The 17,076-nt window shown below is 41.1% G+C and overlaps 1 protein-coding gene across 3 annotated transcripts; it reads left to right on the top strand.

Annotated features, from left to right (window-relative positions):
* The first annotated feature begins 92 nt into the window (after positions 1–92).
* Positions 93–16,824, top strand: coro1cb (coronin, actin binding protein, 1Cb). Of its 3 annotated transcripts, XM_034096006.2 has the most exons (12): positions 93–144; positions 2,298–4,730; positions 10,153–10,352; positions 12,094–12,216; positions 13,087–13,216; positions 13,427–13,608; positions 13,751–13,870; positions 14,436–14,540; positions 14,626–14,771; positions 15,052–15,109; positions 15,204–15,449; positions 15,887–16,824. In XM_034096006.2, exons 2-12 carry the CDS (start codon positions 2,309–2,311, stop codon positions 16,016–16,018), a joined length of 3,864 nt encoding a protein of 1,287 aa, XP_033951897.1. In that variant the 5' UTR covers positions 93–144; positions 2,298–2,308; the 3' UTR covers positions 16,019–16,824. The 3 variants fall into 3 exon arrangements, with proteins under 3 accessions (XP_033951897.1, XP_071061111.1, XP_033951898.1); XM_071205010.1 differs by lacking the exon at positions 93–144 and having other exon boundaries at positions 2,264–4,730; XM_034096007.2 differs by lacking the exons at positions 93–144; positions 2,298–4,730 and adding an exon at positions 6,426–6,751.
* The last annotated feature ends 252 nt before the right edge of the window (positions 16,825–17,076 follow it).

The raw sequence follows: 17,076 nt of genomic DNA on the forward strand, positions 1-17,076 counted from the left end.
GGCTGCTTTGAGTTAAATGGACAGGGCATGCTTATTAAGTTAGTCAAATGAAGTCAGTCTGACATCATGGGGCAGGTGACTGCTGAAGATCTCCCAGAAAGACTAAAGTCCTACTGGACGACGGCAGGCAGAGCATCAGCCTTGGTAAGTATATTCCTTTAATACGTGATTCTATGTCAATGTGATGCCGCTTTTTATATGACTTCTACAATTACAGGCAGTTGTTTGAAGTAAAGTACAGTTAAGAATAGTCATATTGACTGTCATGGTAAATGCTACAGTAACAACAGTCCAGTGGGAGAACTTAAATGTTTTTATATCAATATTTCAAATATGTACAGTGTCTGAAAGAACCGTTCTTTGGCAACGTAGACTGATCTGTGTTATTCAAGTCAAGAAATATCTCAACATGAGCTGTAACATTGGATAAAAACATTGTGCCACCTTAAAGTAGCAGCACATTCTGGTTTTATGACCCCATTCCTTAAATACTGCTCTGAATATTTTACTGTCAAACTAGATTATGTGTCCGTATATCTTCCTGTCCTCATGCCTATTTGAATTTGAGCTTTTTTGCATGTGATGCAGTCAACGCTCCAAAGGAAAGGCACAGTATTCTATTGGGAAAAACAAAACCCATGATGAGCCCAGGCTAATAGTGTGTGCACTCAAAGTCACAAGCCTCTTCTAAACTGTGAGAGACAACAGTAATGGGAGATGGACAGAGGGAGAGAGTTTCACAGGCTGATGTCACAGATTCCTCCCAACTGCTGCCATGATAACACATTCATCCCAAAATAACACTTTAGATACACTAAAGCTGCAAGTGAATGCATCTGTGGATTGTTTTGAGCCACATCAATCATACAAGAAAACCAGAGAGCTTAACAATGTCAGCAGGTTTCAAATAAAAGCTCCAAGTCAACTTAAGGATGCAGGTGAAGGGCAGTATGTCACAGTCACATTCTGGTCAAACAAGGGCAATTTAAAACACTCAAAACTTAGCTCTGGACCAATTTAAAACCTTTTGGTGTTAAATAAAATAATTGTGCAAGTTCTACTCATGTGAATGTATGATAATGTACCTTAGTTGTACCCTCATAACCCTGTCAGATAACCCCAAGTTACTAGTTATCATCTATGCTATTTATCTATCGTTTTCACATAACTATTTGTATTATGCACTCAACATTTGTGTTCAGAGATAACAGCTGCTATAACATCATCTCTAACTACAAATTCCCTGTGTTAAGAAAGATTGGAGCATACAACAAGAACCATAATAAACAAGTCCAAAGGCTAATCATTGAATTGATGTTCTGTGGACGAGCAAGTTGTTTAAATAGACGGACCTGTACAAAATGAAGTGTCACTCAAAGCCCGTCAGGCTTGAAATAGCTCAAGCAGCAGAGCGCATGATTGCAGATGAAGGGTGCCGGGTGTAGAGGTTCAGCCACCTCTCTGTCCTCACTCTGCTGTCAGCTGATGAAAGTAGCAAACCACATTAGCATTAGCATGGACTCCACATCGACTTAAGTGTATTCTCCTGAAAAGCCCACCTGATGCAAGCAACAATACATGTGCACATTCAGTTGTTTGTAATACTCTGACTCCACATGCCACTTTAAAGTCAGTTGAGCTGTTCTCTAATTGCAATAATCCCTCATCCTCCTGACAAACAATTCGGATCAGAAGTCAAAGCACTTGTGACTTGAATCATGTATCGTAGGTGACCTTTATAAACTGTGTAACCAACACAAAGATAAACATTCAGATAGTTTGAAGGGACGCACAAACACGTCCTGTCTCCAAACCAGTAATTGACAGTGCGTGATGTCTCACAGTGTGCTGGCTCTGAGGGGACATGTTTACAACATTAGATAGTCACATATCATATAAATAGGCCTTTGGTGTCATTCAATACATATCCATTTGGTTTACAAAGAGATTAGACCAGTTTTGTTCTCTTAGTGTTTTATTTGACCTTAGCACCTGGCAGCTGACCACTTATCTCACTTGTCTTGTTTCTTTTTTGGCCTCCTGACTCACTAGCAGCAGTCCGACCAGCTTTAATTATAGCCACCACAGCATTCCTCCATGACAGAATAGGGGGAGATAGATAGAGAGGGCATGGAAGGGCAAGCGTGAGCAGTATAGAAGCATATACAAAAATAGAGAAAAGTTCAAGATGGTTAAAAATAGACGGCAAGTTATTGTATTTCATTGGGATGGTGAGGCAATCCATCCTCATTACATCATTGTATTGACATGTGTCTCTCTCTTTTCCCAATGCCAAGATTGAACAACCATGGGCCAAAAGCTGCAGAAGTTGTCGGAAAAAGATGAAGAGTCGCTCGATAGTTCTGATTGGTCGGGGCAAACTGAAGAGACAGAGCAGTCGGAGACGGCGCGACCAGATGAGAGCAGAGATCAGGACGGTGGCAGTTTTGCGACCCCTCTGGGTATTGGTGGGAGCAGCCCTGCCACTGGGCACCAAGGGGATCTCCTTGTCACTTCTGCACGTACAGACCCCCAAACTGGGCAGCCAATCAGACATCAGGGTCAGCAGGAGCACCATCTGAACACCAAGGGAGAAATGGTGGGAGGAGACAAGGAGAACCGGTGTGTCACTCCAACTGCAGAGAAGTCAAAAACTGTCCGGAGCCCTAAGGAGACAAGTCAAACTTTAAACAAAAGTCAAGGCTGGAAGAGTACGTTGGTGATTCATACTGGGACTACAGCTATGGAGAAGCAGGGAAATGGGAAGAAATCCGAACTTGGTCATAGAAAGTTATGTCCTGACACTCGGACAGCCTCATGCGATTCCACTAATGAGGAGGACTTTGTGGTGCTGGACAAGGATGAGACTTGGATGACATCTGATGGGGAACATAAATTAGCCTCGGGGAAAAGGATAAAAACAGAGACGCTTCAATCCGCTAATAGAAATAGAGCTGGGGGAGACGTTTCTGCGTGTGAAGATAACCTTCCACGACCTTCCAGACATGCCCGTCAAGAAAAAGGTCATGAGAAGAAAAGCAGGAGAAGATCTGACTCCCTTTCACTCACAAATGACAGTGAGGAAGCGCATGCAGAGGGTTCAGCCGAAGTCTGTTTTGAGAGGGAAATGGGTCAACTTTCGGCTGAAGTGACAGGCAGCAGGTGTCGGCTAAAAGGAGCCGGTCATGTTAGAGCTGCTGCCCAGACTGAGACAACTGGGAGTGGAAGAGCAGAGAGGGAGCGAAACCAGAATGGCCACAGCAAGGGGAACGATTTTACTAACGGTAATAAGGAGCAACTGTTAACACAAAACAACAGCATCTCAGCGGAAAGATTGAGAAAGAACACCAATGATTTAGACGATTTACTTGATGAAGAAGGCCAGTTTATTGCACAGGAGGAGCCGCGTGGACAGAGAGATATGAAGTCAAAAGGGGATCATTCTTTAAGAGAATCAGAAAGTCAATATTCAGGATTTAATGCAAAAAAAGCACATGTAGATCAGTCCCATCAGAGAAGGTTTTCTGATGCCGTCTCTAGGAGGGCCAAAGCAGGTAGTTTATGCAGCAATAAAGAGGAGAGCCAAACACCACCTCTGCAAGACAATCCACTAATGTCAGAGGAACAATGCAATTTAATCCCTCGTCCTCTGCCAGACAATGAAGGTTTTAAGGAAAAGATACAGGTTGCCACCTTAAAGAAGGAGAGACAGATCATTTGTTTCTCTGCAGTCATCACACCTCCAGCTTTGACTCATATGATGCCTAAGAGAGAAACATCAGAGACACAACTCGATACAAGTATGGTAAATTCACAGATGGCTAAAGATGAAAACGTTGATGAATCTGTACCAAAAGAAAAGCCCAAAGTTAAAGGTCCACCTCCACCTGTCCCCAAAAAACCAAAAAACCCATTCATAAAGCTCAAAACTGCACAGTTAAGGTCGACTGATGGGCAAAGGAGAGGCAAAGATCATCTGCGTTCTGAGAGGGTCAAGAGGAGACACACTTTTGATTTTAACAATCTTCCGTGCTACACTTCAACTAATCAGGACATGTGCTTGCTATGGGATGAAAAGGGCACTTACACGGTGCCACCTAATGTACGGCGGCTCTCTGTCGATCTCAGCCCATGGGAGCACCTTTCGCTCGGACAAATGGACGAGCAGTACAGAGACATGATCGACTTTGAATACTGCGACCGTGTGGCAAAGCTGTCTCCCGATGAAGAGTTGCCAAACCTTGACATGATGGAGAGAAGAGTATTCCTGGAGAGACAATCCAGATTCAAAAGCTCGGCTCCTCCGGTTGCAAACAAGCCCCCCAATCGGTGTACGTCAACAGAGACTCTTAACACACATGAGGGGACATCACACAGTGAAAACCAAAGACAAAATCATGCTAATTCCAGGAAAAGAGAAATCTACCCTGAGTTCCCATCTGAAAGAGCCAGCGAGGAAAACCATGATAGGCGTAGAGACAACCACAGAAGTGATAGGAATGCAGGAAGTGGCAGTGAGGTGGGATCTTACAAACCTGTAGCAGAAATCATCAAAGAAAAAAATCAAATGCAGAGAAATCCAGCCAGGGTCAAACCTGAAGGAGCCAGGGCTCAGGTTCGGGTGGCAGAAGAGGGTCCAAGTGTGAAAGTATCCCAAATAAAGAATACCTTTGATGTCCCAAAGAAAACCAAAGAGAGGCCACCAGAAGTTCAGACCCCTCCGAAGAAAGGTAAGGACTTCGAAATGTCATCAGTTCTGATCTTTTTATTACCTCAATGGTTTATCAAAGCACTCATACACACAAAGGCACATGTGTTATATTAGGATGACAGGGTACTTCCCAGAGAATGAAAACCACAGACTGTCATGTGAAAAACATTTCATTTCACATATCGGTACAACTTTAATTCAAGGATTCTCTGTATTTCTTTGGAACCAACTCCAAAAATAAATTGTCACGTTTGGAAATCATCTCCTATAAATGGGGAGACAGTTGAAGTTGTTTCGATTGATTTTTAAACTGTGTGTGTGTGTGTGTGTGTGTGTGTGTGTGTGTGTGTGTGTGTGTGTGTGTGTGTGTGTGTGTGTGTGTGTGTGTGTGTGTGTGTGTGTGTGTGTGTGTGTGTGTGTGTGTGTGTGTGTGTGTGTGTGTGTGTGTGTGTGTGTGTGTGTGTGTGTGTGTGTGTGTGTGTGTGTGTGTGTGTGTGTGTGTGTGTGTGTGTGTGTGTGTGTGTGTGTGTGTGTGTGTGTGTGTGTGTGTGTGTGTGTGTGTGTGTGTGTGTGTGTGTGTGTGTGTGTGTGTGTGTGTGTGTGGTAGGTATGACTGATTTCACTGCATTAACCACATAGTGCAGCTTAGGGAAAACTGGAGACTCACATTCACCCCTAGGTATAAATAAGAGTATTTAAGTGTTTGTCTATCATTATAATCACTGTGAATGTCTTGGAAACGGTCAATGGGATTTCCTCGCTTTCTGCTAATGCATACAGGGACAGAGTCAAAACTCCTTGACCTTTTAAGAAAAATCAGGTGAAGAGAGATGCAAATACAAGCCGTTATATTAATGTCGTCATGATTTTTGTCAAATAAAATGTCAATCTACTTGTGCATCTATGCAAAGTCGCTCTGATTTAATATTCGATTATGATTACCCAATATGAACTGTTCAGATAGTATATCCTCTAATTTCAGTCCAATTCACAAGGCCATTAACATAAGAATGCACCAAAAAGTTGGCTACTCAAAAAAAGATGTATTGTCACATTAGCGGCTGTATAGAAGTTTGACCAAAAGAAACATCAATCCCAAGTTCCACTTGCCAGACTTTTGAAAACGTGTAGCTGTATGTGTTTTAGGACTTCTCATCTGTGTTGGCCAATAATTGTGAAAGTTAGTTATTGGCCTTGAAAAGAAACCAAAGCCCTGGGGGAAACAATAAGAAATGAAGTTAAATGATTAATTTTAGTGCTATTTTGACATTATTACAGACATTCGAATTCCACAAAATGAAAGACCAGGTAAGAAAGGCTGGATAATTAAACAGCATTAATATGAAAGAAAATAAGCTAATACGAATTTTAGAAAACTTGCATTTAAAGAGTGCAAATTAAAATCAAAGAGAAAATTATAAAAGAAGGACTGGTTATTAGATTTCCATGAGTACTTGGGATGTGTGGGTGCATAACAGACTAGGGGGGCTTCTTTATTGTGTTTTGACAGTGTAGGCTGGGGGGAGGGGAGGGAAGGGACCATGATACAAAAGATGCTCCTGGCAATGAAAATCCACATTTTTGCATAGATGAACAAAAATGCAATCATTTAGTAGGTATTCTTCAGACACCACGGGGAGGTAGCCAACACTCGGTTTTCCTGCAGCCCCATCCCCATTCACAGCCTTGGGAAATGAAATCTCACTTTCCTTTTGCGCATGTGCCGTGGTCGGTCGTATCCTATTGAATTTAATAACGATGAGAGTAGACGATTGCTAGTCTCCCGCAGGTGAGAAGCAGACCGGGGATGCTCTATTTATCAACCGGCATCCAGAAACACCTCCAGATTTAAAACAGAGACTCCGGGCCGCATATTTGCAGTCAGAAAGGGGAATAAATGCAAAGCGGCTGATCTTTTTTTGTGGAGACAAGGGATACTAGAGCAACGTCCTGCAGGATAAGGGCGCGCCTAAACCACCAGATTCATGTGTTGTGATTGATTACCCCCGTGCTTACGAAAATCTTGCATAGATTTAGGAGGTAAGAAAGCCTACAAAGTCTTTTTTTTTTTACATTGTGCATTTTGCATGCTATCTATCGGTCGGGGCTGTGCAGCATCCATTAACTCGCTGGAGGAGTTTGAGAATGGGAGCAGCCAAAAACCTTTGGTGGAAATATCTGCACTTGCGTCAGCTGGCCGCGGTCCACCGCAGCTAACAGTTAGCAGCTAGGCTAGGTGGCTAACCCAGCTATCGGATGGTTCGGATGCATAACACACAGTGGCAGGCTAGTGGAGCAGCAGCCATTCATAAAAAGCACAATGTATAGTACCAGGACAGCTCTTTATTGACAACATGCATGAGCCTTATTGTTACTTGTGTGGAAATTGTTTTAGAAACAACCCCTAAGGTTGCCTCCTCCTTGTTTGAGATGTAAAGTGTCTGTGTGTCAGCGGCTGTTCAGACGGGACCAGCCCCGGCAAAGCTGCCGAGCTGCAGCCGGGGCAGTGCGGCGGAACCCGGTCCATGGTTATCTTCACCACTTTAACTTCACATTACTTATCAAGTCATTTGTTACCAAACGTTCAAATGAGCCACATGCTTTGTTTCGTTTACAAGTGATAGTCACATCTGGAGCTTCACCACAAGAATCTGCATACACGATCCACCCCCTTGTTTCAGGGACGTTAGCCAGCATAGCTAGCTTAGTTGTCTCTAACCAACGCTTTTCCACAGCATTTCCCACTCTATTGCTGTCTTTACTTAAAGTACTGTACCACCATGATGGCAATGTAGTTTTTAATCACATATAAGCCTCGTTATTATGTGATATTTGAGTTTGTAGCGACAAGTTCTAACTAGAGGAGGGGGCATTGAGCTTTGTGGTATCAGCTAGCGTTAGCTAGCAACCATTGTTTAACGTTAGCACAGTGCAGCTGTTTCCACCTCCATTGGATAATTGTGTTTATTCAGCATAAACCTGCAAAAAATGCATCATGTTAGCATAATAAAAAGGGTTTAAGGTTAGGTGAAGGGATGGTGATTGCATCTTTAATTGTGTCCTCCCATTTAATTGCGTTGTCTAAACAGTGAACTAAAAGACAAGGATGCCAGACTCCTGGGATGACTATATTTTTTATATCCTATCAATTTTTCCTCAGCTTGCACTGGACAAATAATATCAAAACAGTGGGCTAGGCTCTAACTGCTGAGACAAGGCAGTCCTTGTGCAAACAACAGCACTAATGTACGGCATCAGGGGCTGAAGCAGCTCATTTTGTCAGATGCATATTTTAATTTGTGGTAGCGCTTCTTAAAGAGAAGCACTGATATTTGCTGAGGGAACAAGCTCTTTTCGTGTGTAGTCTTCTGCTGTCCAGGCATCATGCAGCCCTGCAGCAACATGAATGAATGTCCACGACAAGTATTTCATTCATAAAAACGTCATGTCTAAATGGTAATAGTTACAGATGAAAGTGGGTTTATTTTAGGCTGAATGTATGCCAACTGTACTGGTATGCTGTGTGTGTACTGTAGGAAGAGGAAACTGCCATACAATCAACTTAGATTTCAAGTGTAGTTCTGTTTATGCAAAATAGCTGTCTATATTATGAGAAAGTGTTATGTGTTGAGACATTGAATGGTATGATGATTGAAGTTAAATTGTTAGTGCCCATTTTCTTTATTTGCATCAGACAGATAGGTTTCGTTTGAACACAACATACATTTTTCTAAATGCTATTTTGACTTCATATTCCAAAGATGTATGTTTAATCAAAAACAATGTGTACACACCCTGCCCTTAAATAGATTGAATTAGGTGAACTGAAAACACCTGTGTTAATATTTCTGCCGAATTCCAATAATTGTACCTTTCCTAAACATTTAACAATTACAAAAATAGAAGAAAACTAAGTATTTACAAGCTAATCCATGTTTCTTTATCTGATCGAAAAGGCTTTGATTCAGCATTCCATTTTCAAAACCCATGTCTGAATGTGAAGAAGCAGGTGGTGTGCTATCACTGGGGAAAATCCTGCAGCCTGTATAACAGCTCAGTATGTCACTTCAAACTGGCTGCATAATTAGACACTATTTATTCCACATAATTACACATGATAGCTTGCAACTGAAATTATGAAAAATCACCTTCAAGTATTAAGGCCATATTTTAGGATTTACAATAGACCATACAAGACAAGTTTAAGGAGAATTCCCATTGTGTTTGGTTTCCATGTTTAAGCTGCAAATCCCATCTTTACAATGTTCAAAATGTCAGCAGTAGAGTTTGCAGTGAAACCAATTATCTAGTCTAGTTGAATAATGATTTTTGAAGCTGTAAGCAGAAACAAGAGTTGAAGGAAATAGAGGTGAACATGCTTACGGGCGCACTTTGCCCACAATGTGATCATTAAATGCATATCAACAATTGAGATCATTTCAAGAATTCTGGTTCAGCAGAGGGCCATGTGGTACAAATAAAACATCCCTGCAGGCATTTTCTTGTAAATGCAAAGTAAACCCCTTTCCTGCAATCATATCAGTAAACTCTAAAATATGTAGTCCAATATCCAATGGCAATTCTGTTTCGTGCCTTGGAAATGTTTCCTTTTTTTCTGCCTGGTTGTGATTCTCGCTCTGTAGTAGCAACTGCCAGGCTGCAGATTTGTGTTCTGCAACTTAATTACATTTTCAGAGGCAGCACCAAGTACCCTAAAAATGAATAATAAGTACATTTGTGCTCTTATCTAGTTGCTGTAAATTAAGCATGTCTACACTCCTATTTAAATTATAAATACATGTGTATATTTTTTGAATGCACTTTTATTATTAGTATTATGCTTTCGGTTCTTACAGTTTTTTCGATGGCATTAAGTAATATATATATTGTGAACTTCTGCCTTTAACTATTTCAACATTGCTGTTTAATGCTGTGCAATATTTGTAATCACAGACCTTTTTGGTAATGTTAATTTCCTCATTATATATAAGTGTAAAATATTATATGGTAAAGTTTTGAGTCAACCATGTTTGCAGAACTTGAAAATTGTATCTGTCTTAAATAAGTTTGGAAAATTATATTTAGATAAAGAGGTAAATACAGCTGCAGTAAAAATGTGTCTCATGAATAGTTTAGCTCAAATGTTTGCCAGAAGGTAATGCTGATGTATTTCCTTTGCATGCACGAATTAAACTCAGTCACAGCTGATACGTATAATCTCAGATCAGACAAACTGTGCTCCCAGTAAACCAAACTAACCCCAAGGTTTCTTCGGCGGGCTTAATTTTAACAGAAAGATCCTCATATCCAGATTTTATAACATCAATTTCAATTGCCACTTTTTATTGTGGTAACACGTCTTTTTCTTGTATATGAGAATGGTTTTGATTGCTTAACATTCAAAACTGTCCCTCTTACTTTACTCTTGTTTCTCCGTACAGATATGTTGCGGCGAGTTGTGCGACAGAGCAAGTTCCGGCATGTCTTTGGTCAGGCCGTGAGGAACGACGCGTGCTACGATGACATCCGTGTGTCCAGGGTCACCTGGGACAGCTCCTTCTGTGCCGTCAACCCCAAGTTTGTCGCCATCATCATAGACGCCAGCGGGGGAGGAGCCTTTCTTGTACTTCCTCTACAAAAAGTGAGTGACGCCCTGGAACACCTCCTAATTTCCATCAAAAACTGATATTTTGAAGGGCTGTTACTGTTGAGTTGTGAGGTCCAAGCTTACACAAAAATAAAGAGTTTAAATGCATTTAGTCCTGGTTTTTTCTAAGATTTGTGGTTCTGATTTGACATGTTTCAATCCTACACATAGGGCCCTTAACTGTCAAGTAGAAATAAATAGTTGCATGTCACATCAAAATAGGACACAGTGGTTGTGATGCTTACCCATAGAAACAAGGGTTGTACTGTAACAGTATAGCATTCAGTCCATGTAGCAAATTAATCCTAAAGGCTAGTTCTTGGTCAGCAGACCTTGTGCACCATGCTGCTGTGACCTACCAATCCCCGAGGCTCATATCTATAGTAAAAACCACATTTGATCAATGTTTGAGTTTCCTGTTGACTCATTGAACACATGATACCCGCAGAGAGGAGGGGTGCTGCGTCCTTATTTTAGGCCACTGGGTTAATTGATTTATATCCTCTGTGTATATCCTGCCTCTGCTATAACTTTAGGATATTCAGGTGGACAACATGATGACACTGGATGAGGTCAAGACATTAAAATGGGTTTACTGTGTCCTACTGTGTCCCATTTAATTGTGTTCGGGGTCATAACAGGCCAGAGGATTATATGTATTCATGTCACTAAGCCATTTCCTGTTGTTGTTTAGCTTGTGATTCCAGTGAGTGCCCCTCTATCCTCACATTGTCAACCACCACAAACTTGTACAATAAAATACAATTGATCTTTGGGAAATATTGGCTGACATTTTAGTTATTTTATTTTCAAATGTTATGAGGTAAAAATACATTTATTCGACTTCTGAGTGTATTTTTAGTACAACTATTATTCTAGTGCTGTGTTTTTAGGAAATAATTTCAACAGATAATGATGAATTTTGGATTTGACGGTCATACAGAGTTAGTAAATATATTTACTATATATACAAAAGGACATCATACAGCGAAATGTACAGGGATTACAATTTACATATCTAACCACATGTACAGGTACCAACAGCATCTGATTTTGTAGCATCCAACCGAGCTTTAAAAACATGTAGTGGTACTAGCTTGGTAATTTTCCATTCTTTTTGCAGACTGTTCCATGTTAGTGGAGCTGCACATCGAAAAGCTTTCTTCCCTAAGACAGTCCTAGCACTTGGCACATTTAATAAAACCACAGCATGCGATCTCAGGCAATAAGTACTTTCAATTCGCCGAGAGATCAGGGAGCAGATATAAGATGGTAGTTTATCCAACATGGCTTTGTAAATGAAAAAGTACCAGTGACGGAGCCTCCGTACAGTAAGTGATGGCATAACCGTCTTGGTATACAGGGTACAGTGATGCGTAAGTGCTTTACAATTTGTCAAAAATCGCAGTGCACTGTGATACGCAGCATCTAACTTGCTCAGGTAATTGGCAGGTGCATTCATATAGATCAAATCCCCATAGTCCAGCACAGGTAAAAAGGTCACAGTGACTAGCCTTTTCCTGGCCTCAAGCGAGAAACAGGACTTATTTCTGTAAAAGAAACCTAGCCTAACCCTCAGCTTTTTAAGCAGGTTATTTACATGAAATGAACATAACTTTCATAGATGAGTTAAATTAGCCCTGTCCGTCAGTCATTTTCATATCTCACTGACTGATATCAGTTTACAGGATGACGCAGCTCACATTCTGTAACAAAGTTGTCTTCTGTCTCACAGTCTGGCCGTATTGACAAGTCCTACCCCACAGTATGCGGTCACACGGGCCCAGTGCTGGACATCGACTGGTGTCCTCATAATGACCATGTCATTGCTAGCGGCTCGGAGGACTGCACGGTCATGGTAAGGACGCGCTTTATCTCAACACGATCACATGTGTATTGTTTTTTTGTTTTTTTTAATAGTTAGAAATGACAAAAAGAGAGACGCATACATCCCAGTGTTCTAAATGATCTGTGCTGGATCAAAGAAAGAGTTGAATCAGATAGATATACACACCAGATATCTCCCATTAGAAGGATTAGTGTTTATGCTGTGTAGCATTTTTAGCCCAGAATATGGTGTTTGTAGTGTCTTTTTATAGCTATGTTTTTTTGTTGCCAATGCTGATTTACCCCATGTCGAACAAAGATACGTTTTCCTGTGAAAGCAAAGCACTTCCAAACTTCAAATATCATAATATACTTTACTTTTAATATAGCCTCTTTCAAAAGTAACAGCAGAAAGAAGGCATGAAAACATACAACATCTATGGCACCACTTTAAAAGGAAGAGTGAGAGCTAGATTAAGGCAATGCTGTAAATAAAGCGTGTCTTCATATTTCGTTTAAAATAGTCACAAAGCTTGCATCTCCTTGGCTAGGGAATTTTATGTTTTTGGTGCATGCTTTAAAAAAAAACAACAGAGCTGCTTATTCCTTATAAGTGGGATTGTTTATATGAATCTAAAACATCTGGCTAGACATATAATTGGTCATCTAGGAGGGTCCCAAACCTTAAGATATGTTAAAGTAATATCACTTTTAAATCAATCTTAATTACACTTGGATTCAGTGCGACTAGCTAAAACTGGGGTGAAATATCAGCATTTAGACAAAGCTTTAATCTACTGTCTGTAGTCCACTCTTCAGTTGAGTACTGTTAAACTATTTTTGTGTAAATATTTTCTCTGTCTAGTGTCTGGTATGTAACCTGTTTATTTTTCTGGCTCAGGTGTGGCAGATCCCTGAGAACGGGCTGGAGACCCCCCTCTCCCAGCCGGTGGTCGTGTTAGAGGGCCACTCCAAGAGGGTGGGCATCGTGGCTTGGCATCCCAACGCACGCAACGTTCTCCTCAGTGCAGGTAACCTTCAGCTGTACACCCACTGCTCTCAAACTGAAATACTGTTTTGGTTATTGTCTGCCATTTGTCCACTGTGCACAGCTGAACTCCAAATCGGACCAATCACCTCACCTTCTGTCGTGTTGCTTTGTGTGATGTAGGGTGCTTAAAATAACCCTTGGACACAGTGGTGTGTGTGTAGTCAGGCTGTGCTGCATGTGTCCATTTTAGGCTGTGACAACCAGATCGTCATTTGGAATGTGGGCACGGGAGAGGCCATGATCAACCTGGAGGACATGCACCCTGATGTTATCTTTAGTGTCAGCTGGAGCCGCAATGGCAGCCTGCTCTGCACCGCCTGCAAGGACAAAAAGGTCCGCGTCATCGACCCCCGTAAAAAAAAGGTTGTTGCGGTAAGTGGAAATGCCGCGGGGATTTGGGGGCTTGGATGTTTCCCTTGTAGAATCATCTTTCCCAGAATCAACCCCCCCGAGTTTGACTCAAAGCACATACAAACATGGCTGCCCAGTCTGACGAGTGTGTTTCTGTTTTTAGGAGAAGGACAAAGCTCACGAAGGAGCTCGACCAATGAGAGCGATCTTTTTAGCAGACGGAAACATTTTCACCACTGGATTCAGCCGCATGAGCGAACGACAACTGGCCCTGTGGAAAACTGTACGTCAGAGAAGTGGATCTCCTTCAATCCTGAGCACAACACACTGATACATCACATAAACACAGCTATCCATATTAAACTTTAACTTCTTGAACTATTGTAGAACCTGCATTTTGCAGCTTCTTTGCTGTGATACAAACCCAAATACTGTCAGGGGTTTCCATCCGTTTTCATGTTCAGCCTGAATGTGAGGGTTATTTTTTACTATCAAATGTTCCTTTTCATAACACCATAGCTCCAGCTGGGGGCGTTAAATTCAAAGGAAAACACCAACACTTCATTTCACTTTTCCACTTGCAATAACAAGGACTTTCTAATGTATTGGCAGAATAGGATTTGTTCTTATACATATTTGGCTAAACTTTTTACTACTCTTTTTTTAGGAGAACCAAAGCTAAATATACTTGTACAGGATACTTTATTTTATTGTATACTGCTTTTTACTTTATAAAAATATCTAAGTACTTTTTCAAACCAATGTCTCTAGGTGAAATTGGTGCCCTGCAATTCATAGGTCCTCCATAATGAAACGTTGCTTCAAATACTGTATTCTTTTGCTTCCAGGACAACATGGATGAGCCAATATGTGTTCAGGAGATGGACTCCAGTAACGGGGTCCTGCTGCCCTTCTATGACCCCGACACCAGCGTAGTCTATCTGTGTGGAAAGGTGAGTAGCCTTGGAAAGAAACTCTTGTTTTTTTGATAATCAATGAATTGCAAAACTGACTTGAGTTGTGACTGTGTGTCCTCAGGGCGACAGCAGCATTCGGTACTTTGAGATCACTGACGAGGCTCCGTATGTTCACTACCTCAGCACCTTTTCCACCAAGGAGCCCCAGAGAGGCATGGGATACATGCCCAAAAGAGGCCTGGATGTCAACAAATGTGAAATTGCAAGGTATGGCAATAATTATGTTATTGTTATTCAAAAAATGTGTGGACAGTATAAAACACTTTTTCATTTTTTTAAACAGGGTTTTTGTCGTTTTTAAACAGATTTTTAAAACACATACAATAATACATTTGCGATATATACATTTAAATAATTGATCCTTTCTGTTAAAATAAGGTTGAAATGTATATAATTACTCTTTCTGTCTCTGAATGTCTGTTTTAAAGGTTTCCATGTTGCAGTTGCTGTTTATGATATTATTAACATAACAATAATCCTCTTTTAGGTTTTACAAATTACATGAGAGAAAATGTGAACCCATCATCATGACAGTCCCACGTAAGGTACGTCTGTGTTTGTATTAATTAATAAAGTATGCATTTTCCCCGCTGTCTTCATCTCCTCATGACATGTTTTGTGTGCTGTCCACCTGCCCAGTCGGATCTGTTCCAAGACGACCTGTATCCCGACACGTCCGGCCCTGACCCCGCCCTGGAGGGGGAGGAGTGGTTCGCTGGGAAGAACGGAGGTCCTCTCCTGATCTCACTCAAGGACGGCTACGTCTCCACGAAGAACCGGGTTCTGAAGGTGGTGAAAACAAACGCCCTGGAGACCAAGCCAGTCACAAAAGCAGAAAACACCCCCACTGTCCAGAAGAAGCACGTCTCTCCACAGCCCTCAGTAGTGAGTGTCAACATGTCTTTTCCCACGTATTGTTCCTTTTATCATTCTTATGTTTTTATATATAACTAGCTTCTTAAAAGTGCTTATTACTTATTCCTCGAATGAAAAGTGTTGCACTTTTCAAACTCTCCTACAGCATTTTTTGCTGACATTTGGACTCCCCCATTAACAGTAATTATTATGGTTGGAACAATTCTCTAAAGTTATGGATCAGCACTTACTTTGGTATTTGGGTCATGACTCAGCAGAACAGCAAGGGAAAATGGTAACTGCTGTAGGGCTTCCTTTCCTGTAATATTCCTGATCATTTTCCAGATTAACAAAAAAAGTGATTTGAAATAGATTAAATACAGAAAATGTTCCCTCAAAATAGACAGTAAAGTTCTGAAAAACGTTTTTTTAAGAAGTTGACTAAATCTCTTTCCATTTTTGATCAGAAAATGGACCGGAAAATGGAAGATAAACTGGAAGTAGTCCTCCGAGAGTTTAAGTCACTCAGGGACCGCGTCATCCTCCAAGACCGTCGGATCGCCAGACTGGAAGATCAGGTGTCCAAGGTCTCGATGTAAGACGCCGCCCCCTTTGCTGTTTTTGGAGAGGAACCGAATGGCCGGGGTCAGTCACGGCCAAATCCTTAAGATTCGGCTTTCGGCTTGGTGTCATCCCGCGATGAGACCAAGCCCTACATTCCAAGATTAACTTTATTTGTTTTCCTCATCATGTCTCCCATTTCACACTTTGCCCCGACACACACACCGAGATAAAGGAAAAACTCTCCAAGCTTGTGTATACTTCTGAAGAAAAGACATTTTTGTTTTAAGGATAAAGTCTTAACTTCTTTTTTTTTTATTGTGGTAAAACATTCTTATGTGAAGTTTGTACTTACTACTCAAAAACTTGTAGCATCAGTATTTCCATTGTTATTTTTCGTGTTGCCAAATATGAGTCGTGTGCGGTTTCATGCACTGCTTTTACATTTATTTGTTCTCCTGTCGTACATTCCAGTCACAACCTGGTAGATTGGTTTAGTCGAGCTGGATTTTTTAAATAGCTGTTGAACTTTTGTCCTCCCACCAGTTTGCTCATGGATAACCATCAGATTTATGAATGTGGAGGAATTATTTTAAGACGTTTTGTTCCTGGTCTTCTGGGCTTGAAATGTAACATTGGGTTGTATTTGGGAGGGGAGGGGGGGGTTGCATCTATATGGTGTAAATGTTGTGCAAAATGTAGTGGTGCCTCTTGTCACTGTTGAGGGTCAAATTGAAGTCGCCCTCTGCAGTGCATACGTGGTCTTGGGAAGGGACCACTCACCCAGCTTGTGTTTCACTGAACCCCTGACAAACAGTTCTGTGCACATAATAAAGATTTTACACAGGAAGAACTCCCTCCTCTTTTTCTTTCTTTATATTGCTTCAGTTTTCATTCATCTCTATCCCTATAGGTCGAGTGTTTAGCTTATTGTGTGTCAATGGGACTTGATACATATTCTTGACAACCGACTAATTGTTTTAGGTAAAACTTAATTTCAGTCCCAACCTCCACCCAGGACTCGAGTCCTTTTCAGTTAGCTGTACGTATCTGATTTAAATGTTGATTGGATAACACTGGCTCTTCTGCTGTGGAA

The sequence above is a fragment of the Pseudochaenichthys georgianus genome, chromosome 12 (genome assembly GCF_902827115.2).
Source record: "Pseudochaenichthys georgianus chromosome 12, fPseGeo1.2, whole genome shotgun sequence".
NCBI classification, from domain to species: domain Eukaryota; kingdom Metazoa; phylum Chordata; class Actinopteri; order Perciformes; family Channichthyidae; genus Pseudochaenichthys; species Pseudochaenichthys georgianus.

Excerpts from the sequence above, each read along its gene's own strand:
- coro1cb (XM_034096006.2), top strand. The coding sequence starts at position 2,309 with ATGGGCCAAAAGCTGCAGAAGTTGTCGGAAAAAGATGAAGAGTCGCTC. Across the intron at positions 13,609-13,750 it reads GTAAAAAAAAGGTTGTTGCG|GAGAAGGACAAAGCTCACGA; the intron begins GTAAGTGGAAAT and ends TTCTGTTTTTAG. Across the intron at positions 14,541-14,625 it reads TAGTCTATCTGTGTGGAAAG|GGCGACAGCAGCATTCGGTA; the intron begins GTGAGTAGCCTT and ends GTGTGTCCTCAG.